The 19,996-nt window shown below is 38.0% G+C and overlaps 1 protein-coding gene and 1 long non-coding RNA gene across 2 annotated transcripts in view; both read left to right on the top strand.

The window, feature by feature from the left end:
• Positions 1-7,607, top strand: part of LOC134793857 (uncharacterized) — a 226,440-nt gene extending 218,833 nt beyond the window's left edge. The window contains exon 2 of the long non-coding RNA XR_010144594.1: positions 6,876-7,607. This is a non-coding gene — a long non-coding RNA (uncharacterized LOC134793857). The remainder of the gene's footprint in view (positions 1-6,875) is intronic.
• A 140-nt stretch (positions 7,608-7,747) lies between these two features.
• Positions 7,748-17,511, top strand: LOC134793824 (putative ATPase N2B). Its single transcript, XM_063765525.1, has 7 exons — positions 7,748-8,373; positions 9,007-9,195; positions 13,169-13,410; positions 13,988-14,162; positions 14,437-14,586; positions 15,593-15,712; positions 16,206-17,511. Exons 1-7 carry the CDS (start codon positions 7,984-7,986, stop codon positions 16,329-16,331), a joined length of 1,392 nt encoding a protein of 463 aa, XP_063621595.1. The 5' UTR covers positions 7,748-7,983; the 3' UTR covers positions 16,332-17,511.
• Positions 17,512-19,996: the final 2,485 nt, after the last annotated feature.

The raw sequence follows: 19,996 nt of genomic DNA, 5'->3' as shown, positions 1-19,996 counted from the left end.
TACCTACGTATAAGATTCCGTTCTTGACAAAGTCCAATAAGCGAGAAAAAGCGAAAGTTAGAAATTAGTACCTAGTAGATAAGTACGTTTTTTTATCTTTTAGGTCAGCGGTCGGCAACCTTTTAACAGCCAAGGGCCCCATACTCGTAGTAGTTATCGAAGTTGACGCGGGCCACACTTTGTTAATACCTATTTGTGACTTTAGCAGACATTGTCATTTTGTCAATATTACATACAAACAAAATAGCCAGCGAGACTCGCGGGCCGCAAGTGAGAGGTTCGCGGGCCGCCTGTTGCCGAGCGCTGTTTGAGGTGGTAAGTACAAAGTTTCATGGGGTGGGGGGTAATGCAAAATGCAAGCTGAACATCCTTGGAGTTGCGAGCATAAGAGTCTACACTCTACAGTAGGTACCTAACCGCTTACAAAATTGCCAGTTGTAGGACTTGTAGGTATGCAACTGACATGTTTAAAAAGATAAGTTTTATAATTTCAATGATCGGTCGGTCAAGGAATTTTATTTCTGTATCACAGACCACAGTGAAGTGACAATATTTGTGATTGTCACTGTGGCAAGGTAGAAAAGTGTCATAGAAATCAATAGTAGTTTGTGTTACAAGGGATCAAAATGATATATTTCCGTCAAGGGAAATGAATTGAATCCTGAGCGTAAAGAGACTAATGAGAGATTCAAGTGTTAACGCCCAAGACGAAATAATTTTGATACCGTGTGACACATACTGCTTTTCACATCAACTATGAGGAAAATAAAATAAATGAGGAAATTATCATGTATCAAAACACAATTTAAGCTAAAAAATTCTATATAAAAATGAAAAAAAATGTGTCATAGAACAGAAAAGTACAACTTTGATCCCTCCTAGCAGGGAAGAAAAGTGCCACTATGATCCCTCCTAGCGGGGAAGAAAAAGCCCTCGTTCGAATAGGTGATGTGAAAAGTCCTTAACTGTAGGTACTCTAGCACTTGTGAATGCAACCGTACCTAGCGTCAAGCACTATAATATATACCTAGGTCCTGTCCACACAAATAATAGGTCATAGCCCGCTTCACAAATTTAACCTCTAAGGGAAAGGTTACGCTGCTTGTTTTGGCGCTTTGTGTGAGTAAACATCTGAAGGTAGGTACTTATTGAATTTGATTGCCAAACTATACGATGTCATAAAAACAAAATTTTGTAAATAAGTTATTTATCTGTGATATAAATGATATTAACGTTGAAATGTAAATAATTCTATCGAGAGAATAAATCGAGTGTAAGTGAGCATAAATCGTCAGGTGACAAGCAAAACTCACTAATTACTAAAAAAATATTAAACAAAAATCAACCTTATTAATATGGTGCACTATGGCTATTAACTTGTGGTAGTAATGGGGTTGGCAACTGTCAAAGGTTTGCCTAGATGGCGCCATCATAGCTTGCCCCTTTTTCTATGAGATTTGGCTTAAAGAGCTGGCATCCAGGGTATTAAAAAAACAAAAATTTGACACAATTCTAGGGATTGACGGGGCAAGCTATGATGGCGCCATCTGCTAAAAACTTCCACCGGCCAACCCCATTAGTGAGTTTTGCTTGTCATCTGACGAAATATAAAATCAAGATGAACGAAATTGTCATATACAAAAAAAAACCGGGCAAGTGCGAGTCGGACTCGCGCACGAAGGGTTCCGTACCATAATGCAAAAAACGGCAAAAATAAAAACGGTCACCCATCCAAGTACTGACCCCGCCCGACGTTGCTTAACTTCGGTCCAAAATCACGTTTGTTGTATGGGAGCCCCCACTTAAATCTTTATTTTATTCTGTTTTTAGTGTTTGTTGTTATAGCGGCAACAGAAATACATCATCTGTGAAAATTTCAACTGTCTAGCTATCACGGTTCGTGAGATACAGCCTGGTGACAGACGGACGGAAGGACGGACGGACAGCGGAGTCTTAGTAATAGAGTCCCATTTTACCCTTTGGGTACGGAACCCTAAAAATGACCATGGCCTCCAGCCCAGAGGGCCCACCGCGAACACCGAAGTTCGCAAATTGAGAGCATTTTTCTCTGAAAGTGTGAACTTCGATTTTAACGGTTAATAGCCCTGGGCTGGAATCCATAGACCTAGTATTACATAGATGAGCTATACGCGTGCCTCCGTGAGGGACAAAACATACGCAAAGCGACAATATTAAAAACACGTTTTAACATTCCTGACAACCTACCAAAAACAATCTACGTAATTCGGTCGGGTTATTTGTTGCCCACCATAAACCATACTAAATTTTTGGTGGGGAACAAACAAAAAGTGAGACTGTGACAAGGACAAGCAATAATACCGCTTTCTCTGCTACTCCTACTGAAATTTCCATAAGTGCAACTCGTTCGGTCGTTTGGCCCCTCCCCCGTGTCATCTCTATATTATTGTACCTCTATGGCTGGAATCGAACCAGCGTCTGTCAAACACGTGTCAAACAACTTTATCGGTAGAAAAAGGCGGGAAATGCTAATTTTCTATGGGACGATAACCCTTTGCGCCCAAATAATATTATATAACTATAGGTAGGTTATACCTAATTACCTACTCATGTACTCTTACATAAGGAGCACAAAACATACTTCCATATTTATTGCTATACCTACACCATGCCTACACCTACGAAGAAATCTGTTATTATTTCTTTAATTTTCGCATTCCATTTATCTTTGTCATAGTCGTTGTTAAACATAAGCTAGTCTCTTTTGGAGAGCGAGAGCTCGTTAATTAGCACGTGCATATTTCTCGCTTGCCTAAAGCTGCGACTAGGGGTCACAAAACCGTGCGTATTTTAGAAAACCGGTTTTTCGGTTTTTGTGGAACAGCAAAACCGGGTTTCCGGTTTTTTCGGTGATTTCGAGTTTACGTATTAATTTGTAAAATGAGCAAGTATTTTTAAGATCAATGCTTTAATATTATCTTTATCTTTACCAAGACCATCAAATTCCATCAATAAAAGTTTTTAAAGCAATTCTAAAACGGCATGCCTAAGCAAAATATTACATGACAATGGTGTTGACACAGTCCTCCTTCTGGAAACACACACCGCTGATAATGCCCGACTCGCTAAACGAGGTAAAATATCAGGATTTGATTTGGTAGCGGCATTAATCATTACACCAATAACAATATAGAACTACAACATACTCCCAGTCATTTCTTACGACTGCCCTGGTCCACGTGATTTCAAATAACATCGATGGCAACAACATCGCCACCACGATTCAAATCAGCGAAACGAGGATATGCATAGGAAGACAGCTTGATGAAAATGGCACTACCCTGGAAAAGGACCCAGGTCCTAATATCTATTAGATGACTATTTCTCTCGGTGGCGTTTGTGCCCCAGAACTTCCAAGACCGAGGTGTCCTGCTTTCACCTGTGCAACAAACTGGCCAACAAGGAGCAGAGACTTATATCGACCGGGATATGGACCGTGATTACCTTTTGCATTGTTTTCGAGCTCCCGATATTTCGACGCAGTTACATGCATCTTGTTCACGGGTAACCTGGCGGTCACGGTCGATATAAGTCTAGTGAAAATAACCGTCAATCATTCAAAACAGTTAAGGAGCTGAGAGTAAAATTCAGGGGCAATCTTCTCCACCACAACTTCCTTCCTAAATATCTCCGTAGCATCCTGGATAGAAGCCTCAACTTCAAGGAGCACTTAAGCAGCCTATTTATGTGCAAAACTGGGCAAATATATACTGGTGAACGTGTCCACAGTCTTCACGTCTCTCAGTCATAATGATACGACAAAGAAGAAGAAAACGCGGCATTTACCCCGCCTGATTGACTTTTGTTATAATTAATACAATAAACATTTTTAACTAGAGATCAATGAGCGTTACTACTACAACGTTGAACTAGGGAAATTAAGGGATATTTAGTGAAAATAGTAAGCTGTTTATTTATACAATTAGTGCGTACTTATAATGTGTTGTATTGTTCTAAATATATACAGGGTGTCCCATAAGTGACACGTCACAGTGACACTGGAGGTAGACCAGGCCAAGAGGACCCAAACCAACTTAACATGACCCCAGTAAAAGTGGCACGGTTTTCGAGTTATTGCCAAATTAAGGTTTTTCATGAATTTTGACTGTTTTTAACAATGTTAGTGCCAGTGTGCACTTGGAAAGGTCTCGAAGTTAGTTTTTTGATGTGTACGGCATCATAAATAGTTAATTAAGATAACAGAATAGTTATTTTATCGATAAACAATGTAAAATGCGAAAATGTACTGGTTTAATCTTGAATTAAATTCACAGCGAAACATTAAGTTCGACTTTGACCACCTGTCGTGAAAAAAAATTACTAGAAAAGTAATTAGCAAATAACGTCAAGCTATTGAGCATGTTATGCAGATTCAAAAATGGTATGACAGTCATGTACCTGCACGCACATGTCATTCTGTATGGAAAATTCCGAACGTGCGTGGCCATGCTTAAGGCCGTAACACACTATCGCACCGCACCGCGACCTTGGCGCGTCGCACCCATAAGTGAGAGCAAGAAACAGATATCTCTTTCTCGCTCTCACTTATGGGTGCGACGCACCAAGGTCGCGATGTAGTGCGATAGTGTATTACCACTTATAAAACAATTTTTATGCAATTTTTTTTTCAACTGCAAACGTTTCTTACAATGTCTCAAATAATAATCTCAGTACTGACTTGGGTCCAAATCATACTACAATAAAATGTATTATTATTATTATATTGTTTAATACACTAGCAGCTGAAAGCTGATGCGATATAATGCTGATGGGTATTGTTGTATTATTTATTATAAAATTGTTTATTTATCATCATATTATCAACAAACACTGTTTGTTTATTTTATCGAACTATATTATTTTATTATATTCCATAAATTTGGAAAAGATTTTAATGGTTGGTGACTTTAACTTAGGGGCTATCAAATGGTCTCCCGACTCAAATGGTTGTTTTTTAAATCCTTCAGTATGTAATAATGGGGCGGCAAATTCTTTATTTGATTTTATGTCACTGAATAGCATGTTTCAATTAAATCCTGTTTTAAATGATAACTCTAGAATTTTAGACCTAGTTTTAAGTAATTTTGTAGGCCCTATGGTCAGCAAGTCTGTAGATGTCCTTTGTAAACTTGACGGGCATCATCCGGCGCTTGATATTGTAATAAAAAATAATAATAGTGTAAAGAGAATAAGTAAGCCTAAACAATTTGGTACGTATAATTTTAAAAAAGCAGACTATTACATTGTTAATGAGAAGTTGCGTTCTATTGACTGGAATCTGGAGTTTGCCTCGTGTAGTACTGTGGACGACATGGTTTCAACTTTCTATAAAATCTTAAATAAGGTTATAGAAATTACAATCCCTAAGTCAAAACCTCGTAACTATCTGTACCCATCCTGGTTTAGTTCTGTCCTTATCAATATGATAAAAGAAAAAAATAAATGTCGACTAAGATACAAAAAAACAAACAATCCTCGTGACTTTTTAGAATTTCAGTTGCTTCGTAGTCGGGTCAAAACTAAAATAAATAACGACTACTCGCGTTATACGTCATCTGTAGAAAATGATTTGCATTCTAACCCCAAGAAATTTTGGTCTTTTGTCAAAAACTCACGAAAACAGCCTAGGAACAGTTCATCTATTCCTTCTAGTATGTCCATTGGAAACGTAATAGCCAGTAATGATTCCGATATATGTAATATGTTTGCAAGTCACTTCTCCTCTACATTTTCACGACATTTCCATCCTCCAATGGGCGATGTGGTGTCCAAACAAATCTCCACTGATGCACTGAACAACACGTTTTCTTCAGTTCGAATTAATGAGTCATCTGTCATGAAGGAGCTTAAAGCCCTCGACGTCAGTAAGGGCCCCGGTCCCGATGGCATTCCTCCGTACTTTATAAAAAAATGTAGCAAATCTTTGACTGCCCCATTGGTTAAAATATTCAACGAGTCACTGCGACACTCCATATTCCCTACTATCTGGAAAGAGGCTAACGTTGTTCCGGTTTTTAAGAAAGGTGATAGGACAAAGGTATCCAACTATAGGCCGATATCTCTTTTATCTATTTTTCCTAAGGTCTTCGAGTGCATCATCTGTAAAAAACTGGCTTGGCATGTTAAAGAAAGAATTTCTCCTTTGCAGCACGGTTTCATAAGCTCTAAGTCCACCTCTACAAATTTGCTTTGCTACGTGAACGACGTTGGTACAGCTATTGACTCGGGCCACCAAGTAGACGCCATCTACACCGATTTTAGTAGCGCTTTTGATAGAGTGGACCACAGTATTCTCATGCATAAGCTTCTCGACCAGTTTAACGTCACAGGCGAGATGTGGAGATGGTTTGGTTCGTATCTGTCTGGTAGACGGCTAAGAGTAGTGAAAGATGGATACTTTTCAAACACGTACGTGGCGACATCGGGGGTTCCTCAAGGCTCGCATCTTGGCCCTGTTCTATTTATTTGCTTTATAAACGACTTAGTTTCGTCTGTCAAGCATAGCAAATGCCTGTTATATGCTGATGATATGAAGCTTTACAAAGTGGTAAAATCAGTAACTGACTCGTTGCTATTACAAGATGATTTGAATAGTGTAAAGACCTGGTGTCTGGAGAATAATATGACTCTAAACGCTGACAAGTGCCTCTTTATTAAATTCACGCGGAAAAAACTTCCTACCGACTCAAAATATTGTCTCAATGACGTTGTGCTTCGGGAGGTTTCCAATGTTAAGGATCTTGGAGTATGCCTAGATTCTAAATTAAACTTTATAAATCATATTGATTCAGTTATTAGTGAAAGCAATAAAATGCTTGGGTTTATAAAGCGTATAGGCAAAAAATTTAGACGAGCTGACACATTTCAAACTCTTTTCAATGCTCTAGTACGTTCTCGTCTTGAATACTGTTGTCAAGTTTGGAATCCAAGCTACGCAATTCACATCAATCGGTTGGAAAAAGTCCAACGTTCTTTTACTCGATTCTTAGTGTTTAAGACAAAGACCGAGGGAGTTCGTAAAAACCTAACATATGAAGAGAGACTCCAACGGTTTAAAATGTCTTCTTTACAGCTCAGGCGGTCTTTCCTTGACATGGCTTTGTTACACAAGTTGTTAAACGGTAAAATCGCGGAACCTTACCTGCTGGGCGGTTTAAACTTTACAGTACCAAAAGCTTGCACACGGTCTTGTCGTCGCACTATTTTTCGCCCCAGTTCTACCAGGACTAAACTGGGCAAGTCACTTCCGGTCCATAGAATGCAAGTAACATGGAACAATCTGTCTCTTGAACAAAACTTTGAAATAGACATATTTAGTGATTCTATACAAAATTTAAAGCGCAGAATGCTAACAAACTTTTAATAAGTAATGTTTACAGTAGTTATAGTCTTTCATGCATGTCTTAATTACTTAACCTATTAATGTATAGTTATAGTTTGTAAAGTAGTGTAAAAGCCTCGAACTGTTTGAATGTTGTTGCACACCTGTTATTGGTGCATAAATATCATACGTGTCTGCTGTACTTATGTAACTTTACTTGCTTTGTTTATGTACTGTTGGTGTGTCTTATAAACTAAAATAAAATAAAATAAAATACGTCTATTTATATTAAATAATAATAAAAAATGTTTTTTAGTATCCTTTTTATCTCATTTGGAATTTTCGTCAGTCAGCTGACATTGACGTTGACATAATGACAACTGTCACTTATTTTCTTGTCGTGTTCATTCGATTTTATAAATAAAAAAGGGGAATAAAGCATACCTACTCTTAGGTTCATTTTAAGTATCTAATTAATTTCGTCATTGAACATAGCAATAAGCAATGATATTTTATTAGTTGTCTTGCGTGATCACAATGTCATGGTCGTGTACGGTGATTCAGCTATGCAATAACTCTCGCAACTTATATAATGTGATATATTCCTCATACCGCTCGAGCAGATGACGATGGCGATGTTCAAGAGTCAGTCTATTTTAGTTTCTGCCATAAAGCAGCACTGGAAGCATTGTAGTAAATGCGTGAGGTTGTCGACGGAGACACAAGCACAAACCGCTAGCGGAGAAGGCCCCTGGAGCGCGTACGAGGCTCGAGTCGCCAGCGGCTCACTGAGTAAAGATGAACACCAGGAAACCGTCGTGCGACACTTACAGGAACTCTATCAAGATGTTACCAGCTTCCAGCGGCCTGCGCTACAAACACAGACACCCCTATTCAATTTCTTCAAAAAGAAGGAACCAAACAAAATAATCGCGCCTCAAGGCTTGTACATATATGGGAGTGTAGGTGGAGGCAAGACCATGCTCATGGATTTGTTCTATGAAACTGTGCCTGTAAGAATTGTTCCCATTAGTAGCAATCAGCTCTATTATAGTGTAATCATTAATCTTCCATCTGTCCTACATCTGGATCAGTCCAGTAAGTTCTAGATTGTACCATTTCATGTTTCCCGACTCGCATGCTAAGGCAAAAGACGATTGTTAGTAACAAATACCTAATGACTTGTTTTCCACCAGAGTTGTGCCAAGCTCTGTAATGTGTGTTCATGCTTATTCTCTTTGATTTATTTCGAACAGTAAAAATGATTTTTCCTAATTGTCCTTGCCTGTTCATCATAATATGTGCCATTCTCAATCAAAAGGGTACTTATTGTTGGTTGTCAATAAGGCACTATTTCCATATAGCTTCAATTTGAAATCAACCTAATCGACAACCGACAACGTTTTGGTTGAAAACGTCACATATACGGATAATGTAGTTTTACTTTCAGTTATTTTTTTTTAAACAGTGGTGAATAAAAAGTTTAATTGACTTAATATTAATTTCTTAAACTTTATTGACCATTTCAATTAAATTATGATTCACTTGTGCAGGTGTATTTTATGTGGCACGAAACATTCAGAAATAATTAGGAAATTGTTCAATATATGTAGGCGTTACGTACGTATGTTACTTGTTACTTTCAGATAGAATCCAAGCTCCGCGTGCACTTCAACTCGTTCATGCTGAACGTGCACGCTCGCATCCACGAGCTGAAGATCAAGTCGGGGCGCGGCGCCAGCGCATTCCGTGATGGCTCGCACTACGACCCCATCCCGCCGCTCGCAGCTGATATTACTCAGGAGTCCTGGCTGATATGCTTCGACGAGTTCCAGGCAAGTGCCACGATGATGGATATTTCTGGTAATAATCAAATTGTAGTCTAGTTTCTTTTAATATCTCAAATATTCGTCTCATATGGATGTCGCAGTCGGATCGTATAATCCGCCGTATTACATTACGGCTAGCCGTTTTCAAAAACAGGGGCGTTTTGAAATGCGGCGGTTTAACGATTAGCCGGATTGAATGCGGCTGAATGAGAATCCGCCGGAATGTATTCGCCGCCATACGTTCTTCAACACGGCTAGCCGTAATGTAATACAGCGAGTCATTAGCCGCCGCTTTGACAGTTTTTAGTTCCCATTTTTAACACCTGTGGCGCTGCCTGACAAACGCTGGGGTGTCCATCAAATCTGGAGTTCGTCGGACTGTTTCTTTTCAAAAAACATTTCCTTCGCAACTTAACTAGACGGAGCCCCGCTTCGCGGGGCTCCTATTTCTGAGCGGTTTGCCCTTCGGGCATCTGAAGCTACCTAACGAACCTAACCTACCTACCTATTGATTTAGTGAGACGTCCGTGAAAACATTACACTTTGAGGAAAAAAGCGTAGGTAGGTAAGTAGGTTAGGTTCGTTAGGTAGCTTCAGATGCCCGAAGGGCAAACCGCCCAGAAATAGGAGCCCCGCTTGCGGGGCTCCGTCTATTTAAGTTGTGAAGGAAATGTTTTGGAAAAGAAACACGTGTAGTGCGGTGGGACCTAGAGATGTGCGCCGATGGCAAAATCATCGGCGGCGGCGTCCGATGATTTTGTGATCGGCGGCGGCGGCGTGATCGGCGTGAAATCGGCGTGGCATAATTTTTGATACTGCATGAGAACGTGGCTGTAGAAACTCTACATTAAAGTTTTCTGAGTATTTACTAGGCTATCCAAAACATATTATGTGTGTTTTCTAAATTATTGCCGAAAATTATATCCCATCATGTCACTTGGCAACCATTTATTATCAATACCAACCTAACGGTTACCAACGGTATCTTTAAATATGAAAAGAAAAAGGATACATTAAAACGCTACATTTTAGGCAGTATTTTTACTTACTTTGTAAGCGGAGTACAAATAAAACACAAAAAAAATCTTTATAAGTTAAGTCTTAAATCTATTACGGGATTTAGGTTTTACTTTATTATTATTTTTCATTGACTTTTCCTAGCCGCTGTCGCCTCACCTAGGATTTGTTACGAAATAATGATGAACTACATCTACTACATGTCTGAACTGAAGTTTAACAGAAATGTATGTTAGAATAAAGATGTCATCGTTTTCGAAAGTAAACGTCTCTGGCAGGTTGATTCCCTCAACAGAATGTCTTTGAAGTGTCCCGTTTTATGGAATATTAAGGTCTACTTTGTTTTCTTTACTGCTAGCTTAGTGATGATACTTGGTAATTTGAGTTCCTTATTACGAAGCTTTATCCTGACTTTTATAATTTTGATTGAAATATAATATATTGTTAAGTAAAAGAAGCTGATAATCACCATAAAATTACTAAGAATTGATCGTGTGTAATTTTAAATGAAATTGTATATTATGTGATAAAAATAAATCAAATCAAATCATATTTATCATAAATGATGACCATTATGCGTGTCACCAGCATCATACGAGAAATCATAAAATAAGCAATTATAATCGTGGTGACAGCTTGCTGGAGATTCTACACACGTTACGCAAGCCCGTGCACCTACTTTGTGAAATGTATTTTTCCTCCCTTCTTTTTTCTTAATATTTTTGTATAGTTTCCACTTAGTTATTGCATATTAACTGTATTATTGTGGACATCTGTTATTGGCTTTGTTTTTTGCTCACTGTGCTATGTATTATGTACTTTTTGTATTGCTGTTGATGACCCAAATAAATAAAATAAAAATAAAAATAAGAAAATAGCATGTATATGTCCTAGGATATGAACCTGCTATTTTCTTGACTTTAGTTCACTGATTAAATTGACAATCAAGATACTATTGATGTAAAACAAAATGCGTTCTACAAAAAAGCTGTGCGATAAAATATCAAATAATAACCCGAGATCCAGAAACTAGATCTTGTTTAAATTAACGCTAAATCGTTATCACAGCTAACAACACTGCAACGACAAAAATGATGCTAATTTGGTTCACTGGCAAATAATAAGCGAAAAAGCATAAGGATCTTTAGGGTCAATTTTCAAATAGGCATATTTTGCTGTCCCACGGCTATAACTCGAAGTCCATGGGACTAAAAGACTGGGTATGTATATATTTTCATCCAATGTATTGTGAACTTTAAATATAATGTACTAACTGTACCTTAAATATTATTTGTTTCTGACAAAATCGCATTTGAAGTTCCAAAAACGGCGAAATTTGCCGTTTTTTGCGTGTCCCAGTGACGGCACACACCCAATAAAAAAACCATAACTTTGGATGTAGGCAACGTATTATGAATAACTTTATATTTTTATAAAGAGCATTTTCTAGAGAATGGATTTAATAATTTCGATAATTTTATGCGTTATTTAATAAAACAAAGGAAGCCTTTTTATCGTTGTCCCGCGCGGCACTTGTTTTGTTATGACTTAAAGATACCCCCCAAAATTTTATTTGTCTATTAAATAACGGTTAAATTAAATTTACGAAGCAATAGTGCGGTTAGTTGGGCGTCGATCAACATCGAATGTGGACGTGGAAGCAGTTTTATTTATATAAAAACAGGCAAGAATCTCTTTCGATATATTTTGGTACAACTACAGCGACATTTGTATGGACGCTTAATATGTTGGTAACCAGTCGAAATAAAAATGTGTATTTTACAATAACAGTTACAAATACAGTGTTATAATATATCGTAAAATAAATAAGTGAATCGGTTATATTGTGTAGGAAATATCGCAAAAAAATATTATTGGCCACATTTGTATGGCGACATTTGTACGGCTATTTTTACCATATAAATGTCGATTGTGGTATACAAATGTCGATATACTGCCATACAAATGTCGAAAAGGTGCCATACAAATGTTGTCAGGGTCTTACAAATGCCACAAAAACAATAAATAGTGCCATAAAATGTTGACACTGCCATACAATGTCGAAAAAATGCTATATACATGTCAAAAACGCCTTACAAATTGCTAAATAGTGCCATACAAATGTCGATATTTAAACGTCCATATCTAGCTAACTATAAAAAGTAGAGTGGTGCCTCGTACAGTATATTTTTTGTTGTTAAAAACCCTTTCTAAAGCGATGATTATAAATCTGATTTTCCAAAAATAAAAAATTGCCATACAAATGTCGAAAAAACAACCTCTTCAAAAATTGACCCTTTAAATTATATCTCTGACACTATCTACTCACTACGCAACATGGAATGAGACACGATAGGTATCACAATTTCCCACGCCGATTATACGCCGGTCAAATTTATCGGCGGCGGCGGCGTGGAAAAATCGTCGGCGGCGGCGGCGCGGCGGCGCGGCGCACATGTCTAGTGGGACCATGGTAAAAATAAATTAAATTGCAAACATTGTCAAACTCCGGTTACGTAGGCGACCGAAAGAGCTGGTCACTCTACAATCTAAAATAGTAGTACGATGCGGCTAAACGTAGGCCGCCTTATTGAAGAACGTATCGCAATGACAATCCGGCTAATCGTCGAACCGCCGCATTTCAAAACGCCCCTGTTTTTGAAAACGGGTAGCCGTAATGTAATACGGCGGATTATACGATCTGACTACGACATGGACACGAGCTGGACAAAGAATTGATTGTCTATTGTGGATGTCTCCACTTTGAATCTATTGTTAATAAACTTATAGGGAGGCTAAAATGTTACTGTTTAAAAGTTTTACAATTTTGGAGTAAATACTACAAATTGCTCTGGGCAAAGTTGAGGTGAAATGGGCAAAGTTGCAACATTTTATATTTTACTAAGTTGTATATTATTAAGTTTGATGACAATAACCCTGACCGATCTTATTTCACTTCTAGGTTACCGATATAGGTGACGCCATGATATTGAAGCGTCTGTTCACGCAACTATTTGACAACGGTTGCGTAGTCGTGGCGACTAGTAACCGTCGCCCCGACGACTTGTACAAGAATGGGTTGCAGCGAAGCAACTTCCTGCCATTTATTCCGGTCCTTAAGGCGCATTGCCAAGTGTTACAGCTAGATTCTGGAATCGACTATAGGCTGAGAGGCTCTGGATCGAAGTATAGCAAATATTTTATGTGAGTATACCATCTTCGAAACTTGAGTCAAATGACCATGACCATTCATAACGTGGAAGTGGCCTGTTACGAAACGCGTGGATGGTCGTGAGTTCAAGCCTCCGCGAAACTGAATAGTGCTAATGATACTGTTTCGGTCAAAGATAATGTGCCTTCCGAGTCCCATTGCCAATTTAGAGCCACTCCACCCTAGCATCTCTGGAGCGCCGGCCTTTAGTCTGAAATAAATGATTTATATTTATTTATTTATTTAGTCAACTCTATGGCTGCTGCTCGACGCAACGGTGGCGCAACTGCGCAGCGACACCATTTTCCATAGCGCTGACTAGACGCTGACGCTCGAAAGACGCTAGCCCCCACACTAGTGGCCCTAAAAAGAGTAAAATGTTCTGACGATGACGACAATGTTTTCACATTTCTATGATTTGAGTTGACCATCATTTTAAGTGGATGTTCGAAGCGAGTTTCCAAGCGTGTGTGCCCCAAGTCGGGTTAGCTGCCAGCGATGCCCAAGTCTGGTCGTATGTCGAATCATATTTATTTTATATTAAATTTTAAAACCCAATTATTCTTTCAGAAATAGCGAATTGACGCCTGAGAGTAACGCTGTAGATAATTTATTCAAATTCCTGATCTCCAAGGAAACGGACACCGTCAGGCCGAGAGTGATCAACATTATGGGACGGAACGTGAGGTTCGCCAAGTCTTGCGGAAGAGTGTTGGATTCTACGTTTGAAGAGCTTTGTGACAGGGTAAGATTATGCTTTTGTTTTTAGTATTAGAAGGAATTTCGCATTTATCATTTTACAAATTATTAACTTGAGTCGGACCGAGCGTTCTCTGTATAGGATTTGCAATGACACATTGTGGCAATGCCATCATTATTTTTTTTTTTAAATAAGACGTTTATAATGACAATCCCTCACTTTGTTCTATTCAAGTCGGTGCAAAGTTAGCTTAGGCGGATTCTACCTCTGGCAAAGTAAGATTATAGGCAATGTGGCAAACTTGTTTCCCGGTTTCCAGCCAATAGGCGCGAGCGACTACCTGGTGCTGTCGAAGACCTTCCACACGGTGTTCGTGCGGCAGTTGCCTCAGCTCTCGTTGGCGCGGCATCGGTCGCAGCTGCGCCGGTTCATCACGCTCATAGACACGCTCTATGACAATAGAGTCAGGGTACGTATACGTACGGGTTAAAGAGATACGAAACTAAAACTTTTATTTGTGATAAACAGAAAAATGAATTACTTAAAGAAACAAAAGGGCTAGAAAATATTGTTGTTAGGTACTATAGCTGAGCTCTCAATGCTCTTAAGGCGAAATTAATCGAATATGTAGTGAATACACACTTAGATAAAGAGATATAGTTAAGAAGATGGAAAATCAAATGTTTTAAGACTTGAATAGCCTACGAAGTAAACTGTCTAAAAGTCTTCTGGGCAAAGTTGCAATAAAAAGAGTTTAATAACTTCCTGCTATTTGCAGTTTACTTACAAGTCGGACTGCTAGTTGAAGTACTTAATATAAGATACACTACATGTAATAATCTAGTGAAATATCGGACTATTATAATGTTTTACGACACTTTGTAAAGTTTTAATGCAGACGTGTACCTAAGTTTAATTGAAACGTTACTGTTTTTTCCCTGTTATAGTACGTAAAGCATTGACGTCATAAGTCATCACATATTGTATTTGTGTATCTGTAATTAGTAATTACATATATTCCATCGCTTTTGTACTGTTGGATAAAATGTATTGGTAATGTTTACCTATTTTAATTCGTAACGTAAGTATTGTTTTACGATGTTATTTTTTCGTAGAATGAATACATAGGTACTTAGTGTAGTGAACACCATTAGCTAGTATATAGGTATTTCGAATTGGTTCGAACCTAAAAAAACGTAGGTTCGTATACTACAGAAACTTCAGTAAATTAATAATTTATTACTACATTTTTTATACTAAAGGAAAAATTCACCGCTACGGGTAAGACTCGAAATTGCGACGTTTCAAAACATCGGCCCCATCACTCCATATTTCCATAACCATAACATAACCAACAGAGCTACTGTTACCAGAAACGTGCGAACCTTTCCATTCCTTTCTTGTTTACACGCCTTATTATGGAGGTTAATATATTATCTTGAGTAAATTGACAAATATTTGCTATCAATTTGCAGGTAGTGATCGCGGCGGACGTAGAGCCATCAGAGCTGATCGCGCGCGAAGTATCATCCGTGGAGGAGCTTGGCGACGCCGACCGCGCGCTCATGGATGACCTCAAAATCTCCAAGGACTCGGTAAGATCACTAACTAACCACCATGGGGTAAAGATACTGTTAGTGGTTTCTTTTTGGAATTTGTACCACTAGCAGGAACATTAAAATTCGTGGTCGTGCCATATGAAATATTGGCGAATTGTCATCGTGATTGTGATCTTGAGGTTACAAGATATAATTACAAGAGAATGTGTGGTGTTTGAGAGACCATCATGTTTGTATAGCGGAAATTATCTTAATTATCATTGGTATCAATTTATTTCTATATTAAAACTTTCGATGACGGTTGATTGGCAGTAGTTTTTTGATATTTCGCTTCTACTGTGCCATGGTGGGCAAAGTTATGTTGAAAAGGCAAAGTTGACAATTTTAACCTTACATTATTAGTAACCAAGAATTAAAGAGCACTATTATTTTTATTCTTAGTCAATCATCCTGGCTAATTTGAACTGTATTTGGCACAGAAATATGAATATAATAATACTTAGATATGTATGGTATTTGGTACCGTCAGGAAGACGCTCGAGCGGCCATCTTCACGGGTGAGGAGGAGATGTTCGCGGTGGACCGCTGCCTCTCGCGCCTCATGGAGATGCAGACCGACGAGTACTGGGACAAGTGGGGCTCCCACCTCGGCTAGTGGCACTGGGGCTTCGGTGGGCCGGTCCCACCTGGGGGCCTAGCCAGTATGAAGACAAACGCCTAACGAAAAGAAAAAAATTAGGTATCGGGATGACAGATGCTACCAAAAGTCAAGTGACTATTCCCATATATTGTATAAGTTTCGATTGGCGTTTTCTATCGACGATTTTCACGTTGGCTAGGCCCCCTGGAGTATTTCCCAGTCGTTATCACTGATGACCATATCCCGGTGTTTTGGGTGCGGGAATGATTTCGTGTTTAACTTTGTTGATTGTAAAGTAGTTACCAAACTATGAAATTAAAATAAGCAGTAAGCTCAAAATGAGCTTAGAAATGTTTAAATAATTCCTGTTTTTACACGACTGCTCAAAAAAAAAGAGTGTATTGTTTTTAGAGTTTTTACCTATTTATTGGCCAGTGTAAAAGATTCCCGCCCCAAACTCCAGGGTATCTTGTTATTATTACCTGTTATGAAAATTACGACCATTTTGAAATGTCGATATTTCCAAAAAAATATGGTGCTACTGGGAATATTTTCCCCTCTGTTAAGATAACCACCATCTTCGTCACGGTAAATATTTCTATTCTCAGTATTTACCACTGCTAGTAAATAGGGAAATATGGCCATTGTAGTGTTAATAAAAGGGAATCACCTTACCTGCATGATTTGGTTACTGCTTACTAGTTAGTTCTCCCTATCCTACTATTTTAAGAGGGCACTAGTACTAGTAGTAAGGCTCCTATTGCAGTTAACCATTAGATAAACCATAGGAGACGCGGTCACCATTTTAAACTTGTTTCTTATAAAATCAATCGCTTTCAATATTGATATTTGTGTATAAATCTAGAGCCTGTGGGACCTTTATTTGTGATTGTTTAATTCATAAGTGTGGATTCTAACACACCTAGAAACCGTAATCGTTATAACATCAATCAATTTTACATCATACACGCCCTTCTGACGACATTTTTAGCCAATTACATTATGACTTTCTTCTTATCAATGTTTGTATTGTGTCATATTTGAAAATTCAGTATTAGTTGACATTCAGTCGGAAACATTCGTTTTAGTACGCCAAGTGTACTTATCTAGTAATAATTCTTAATAATTAATAATAGAAAATAATTTATTTTTGTTATTTTTTATTTATTTTTGTGTCATAAAAGAGTTACTTTAATGTTGAGTTTTATTTAGCATTCTGTGTCTGTGGCAGTAAACTTTTGTCAGACCCTTAGAGCCACCCCACAGTAGCGTCTTTTAAGCGTCGGCGTCTAGTCAGCGCTACGGAGAATGGCGTCGCTGCGTGGTTGCGCCAACGTTGCGTCGAGCAGCAGCCATAGAGTTGGCTAGACGTCGACGCTTGGAGACGCTAGTGCGGGGCCTCTCTAAGTGCGAATTTAAGAGGTGTTCAAAATGATCTGAACACAACTTCCCGCTTCCCCATACAAACGTAGTCGCCTTTTCCAACGTAGTGCAACGAACTCAACACCGCAGTGATTTGTTGTAAGGTTAGTAGAGCCGTTTATAGACAATGTAATGTAAATGTAAATAAAAATACCTCGCGATTGGAATGATTATAGAACTTTATTAATATACAATAATAACTTAGTTTTATAATTATTTTCTTATACACAGTAGATATATCGATTCATAGAGCCAGCTCGTGATATTTGTGCGAATCGATATTATAAGGTAAAAGTACGCTTCACCGAATGCTTAAGCCCTAGACTTACGTTTCTTTTTTTAATTAGTTCTGGTATTTTCATACGAATATGTTCAATGCTAAAATAGAAACTTAGATAAAGTCCTCATTTAAACATACCTATACATTACTGAAATGATTGGACGTGTATTAAAAACATTTTTAAAGTCATTATTCCGGTTTCCTTGATTTGTACCATTTACCGAACTAAGAAACGTGATTTGCACATTATACCGAATAGGAGGCCGCATTACCGAACTAGGAAATAATTGTATGAAAATATGGTGTTGAGTGGTGCTCAAACTTTAGTAGTTCAGTATTAAATCCCTACTATACTTCGTTTTTTAGCATTAGAAAGACGGTAAGCGATCTTGCCTTGTCTTTTTTATTGAAAAATAAGTCATACCAAATAGGTAGGTATGCAACAATTATAAAACATGTACGTATATGTATAAAATAATTTGGCTGTTTCATACATTTTGGCTGGTCCATTTTCTATAGAAGAGTAATTTTTTTTTCGCGATTTCAGGGTTGGTCCCATAGTAAAAGTTGCTCAGTATAATCCCAAAACCTCCCTGGCAATGGGAATGCAGTTAGTTTTTAGCCGCCCTGTATGGGAACCCCGGAATTTCATAACAAAAGTTAAAAGTTTAAATGTCACAATCGCCCACGAGAGGAATCTAAAAAAAATTTTAGACGTCAAGGTTTCCACCCTGTATAAAATATTACTGCTTTATTATTTTTATTATTTTATTGATTTTTTTTGTCCACAATCGGAGACTATTATCAGGCGTCCATTAAGTATGTCTAAAGTTTGAGAAGCGCTGGCATTGAAATAATGGTCACAAAAAATAAACATATAAATATCGACCTAGCCGTTATCGTAATAAGGATGATATTCTAATGAACGTCGAATAGAAACATGGCCAACGCAAACATGAGTTCGGTAGCAGAGACCATGGGTACCATTCATCGAACGGCCGTTCGGTGAACGAAACATGGAAAATATGTGGAACCTATTTCGCGAACAGATTTTGAAAATAGTATTTAAATCGTAATCAATATGGTATAACTACAAATCTATAAAGTTCTTGCTAATACTGAGTAAGATATCTAAAATTATTGTTTGATAATAGTCTTGCCAAAAACCTTATTTTGATGCCAAAAAGTCGTAAAACATGAACATTTCAAACGCAGTTTTATAATAATCTATATAGGTTATTGTCGTTCGGCAATTGCTCATAAAATTACTAATACATTAATTTATTTGTGAAATTAGGTAGTTAATCTAAATAGTTCGTAATCAACCACTAGAAAAATAATTTCAAAAACATACGCCTTCCCTGATTCCGGACGCTGTTCGATAATACCTTCCAATCAAATTGTCGGTGTACTCATCACCGAACTCACATTAAGCTTAATTTCTGATAATATGACTGCACTAAATTAATTAAATTTACTAAAATACACAAACTAATTAAGTAATCACACTGTAAAACCATACTTTGAAACACAGAAATAAATTTAAAAGGTTTTATGAGCTTAAGAAATATACGCAACTTCTTACTGATTTCTTTAAGGTTGCCCATACAAAATGGAAATCGGCAGCGACGATCCGTTTCGATCTGTTGCCACCTCCCAACTGCAGCACAAATTGGCCGACTCTGAGGCATAGTGGAAGGATAGGTATTTAACTCGTGGAAAAAAAAATACTATAGTAGATATCAGCTGTAAGTAATCGACTTATAGCCTAAAATAGAAGAAATTCGGTGATACGGACGGATACGGAGCGTTCGGTGAAACCTTACATATAAAAGTAGGGTCATAAAGCTCGAAGAAAATCGTACATTGACCCGCTATTTCCTATCTCTATCGCACGCACGTACTAATTATGATGCCGGCGGTCAGTGACACTGTGCGAGCTGGACAGAAATATAATAACGCGCGTGCGATAGAGATA

Source organism: Cydia splendana, chromosome 9 (genome assembly GCF_910591565.1).
Source record: "Cydia splendana chromosome 9, ilCydSple1.2, whole genome shotgun sequence".
In the NCBI taxonomy this organism is placed as follows: Eukaryota; Metazoa; Arthropoda; class Insecta; order Lepidoptera; family Tortricidae; genus Cydia; species Cydia splendana.
The sequence above is the reverse complement of the archived record's forward strand: the minus strand, read 5'-3'. Positions and strand labels throughout refer to the sequence as shown.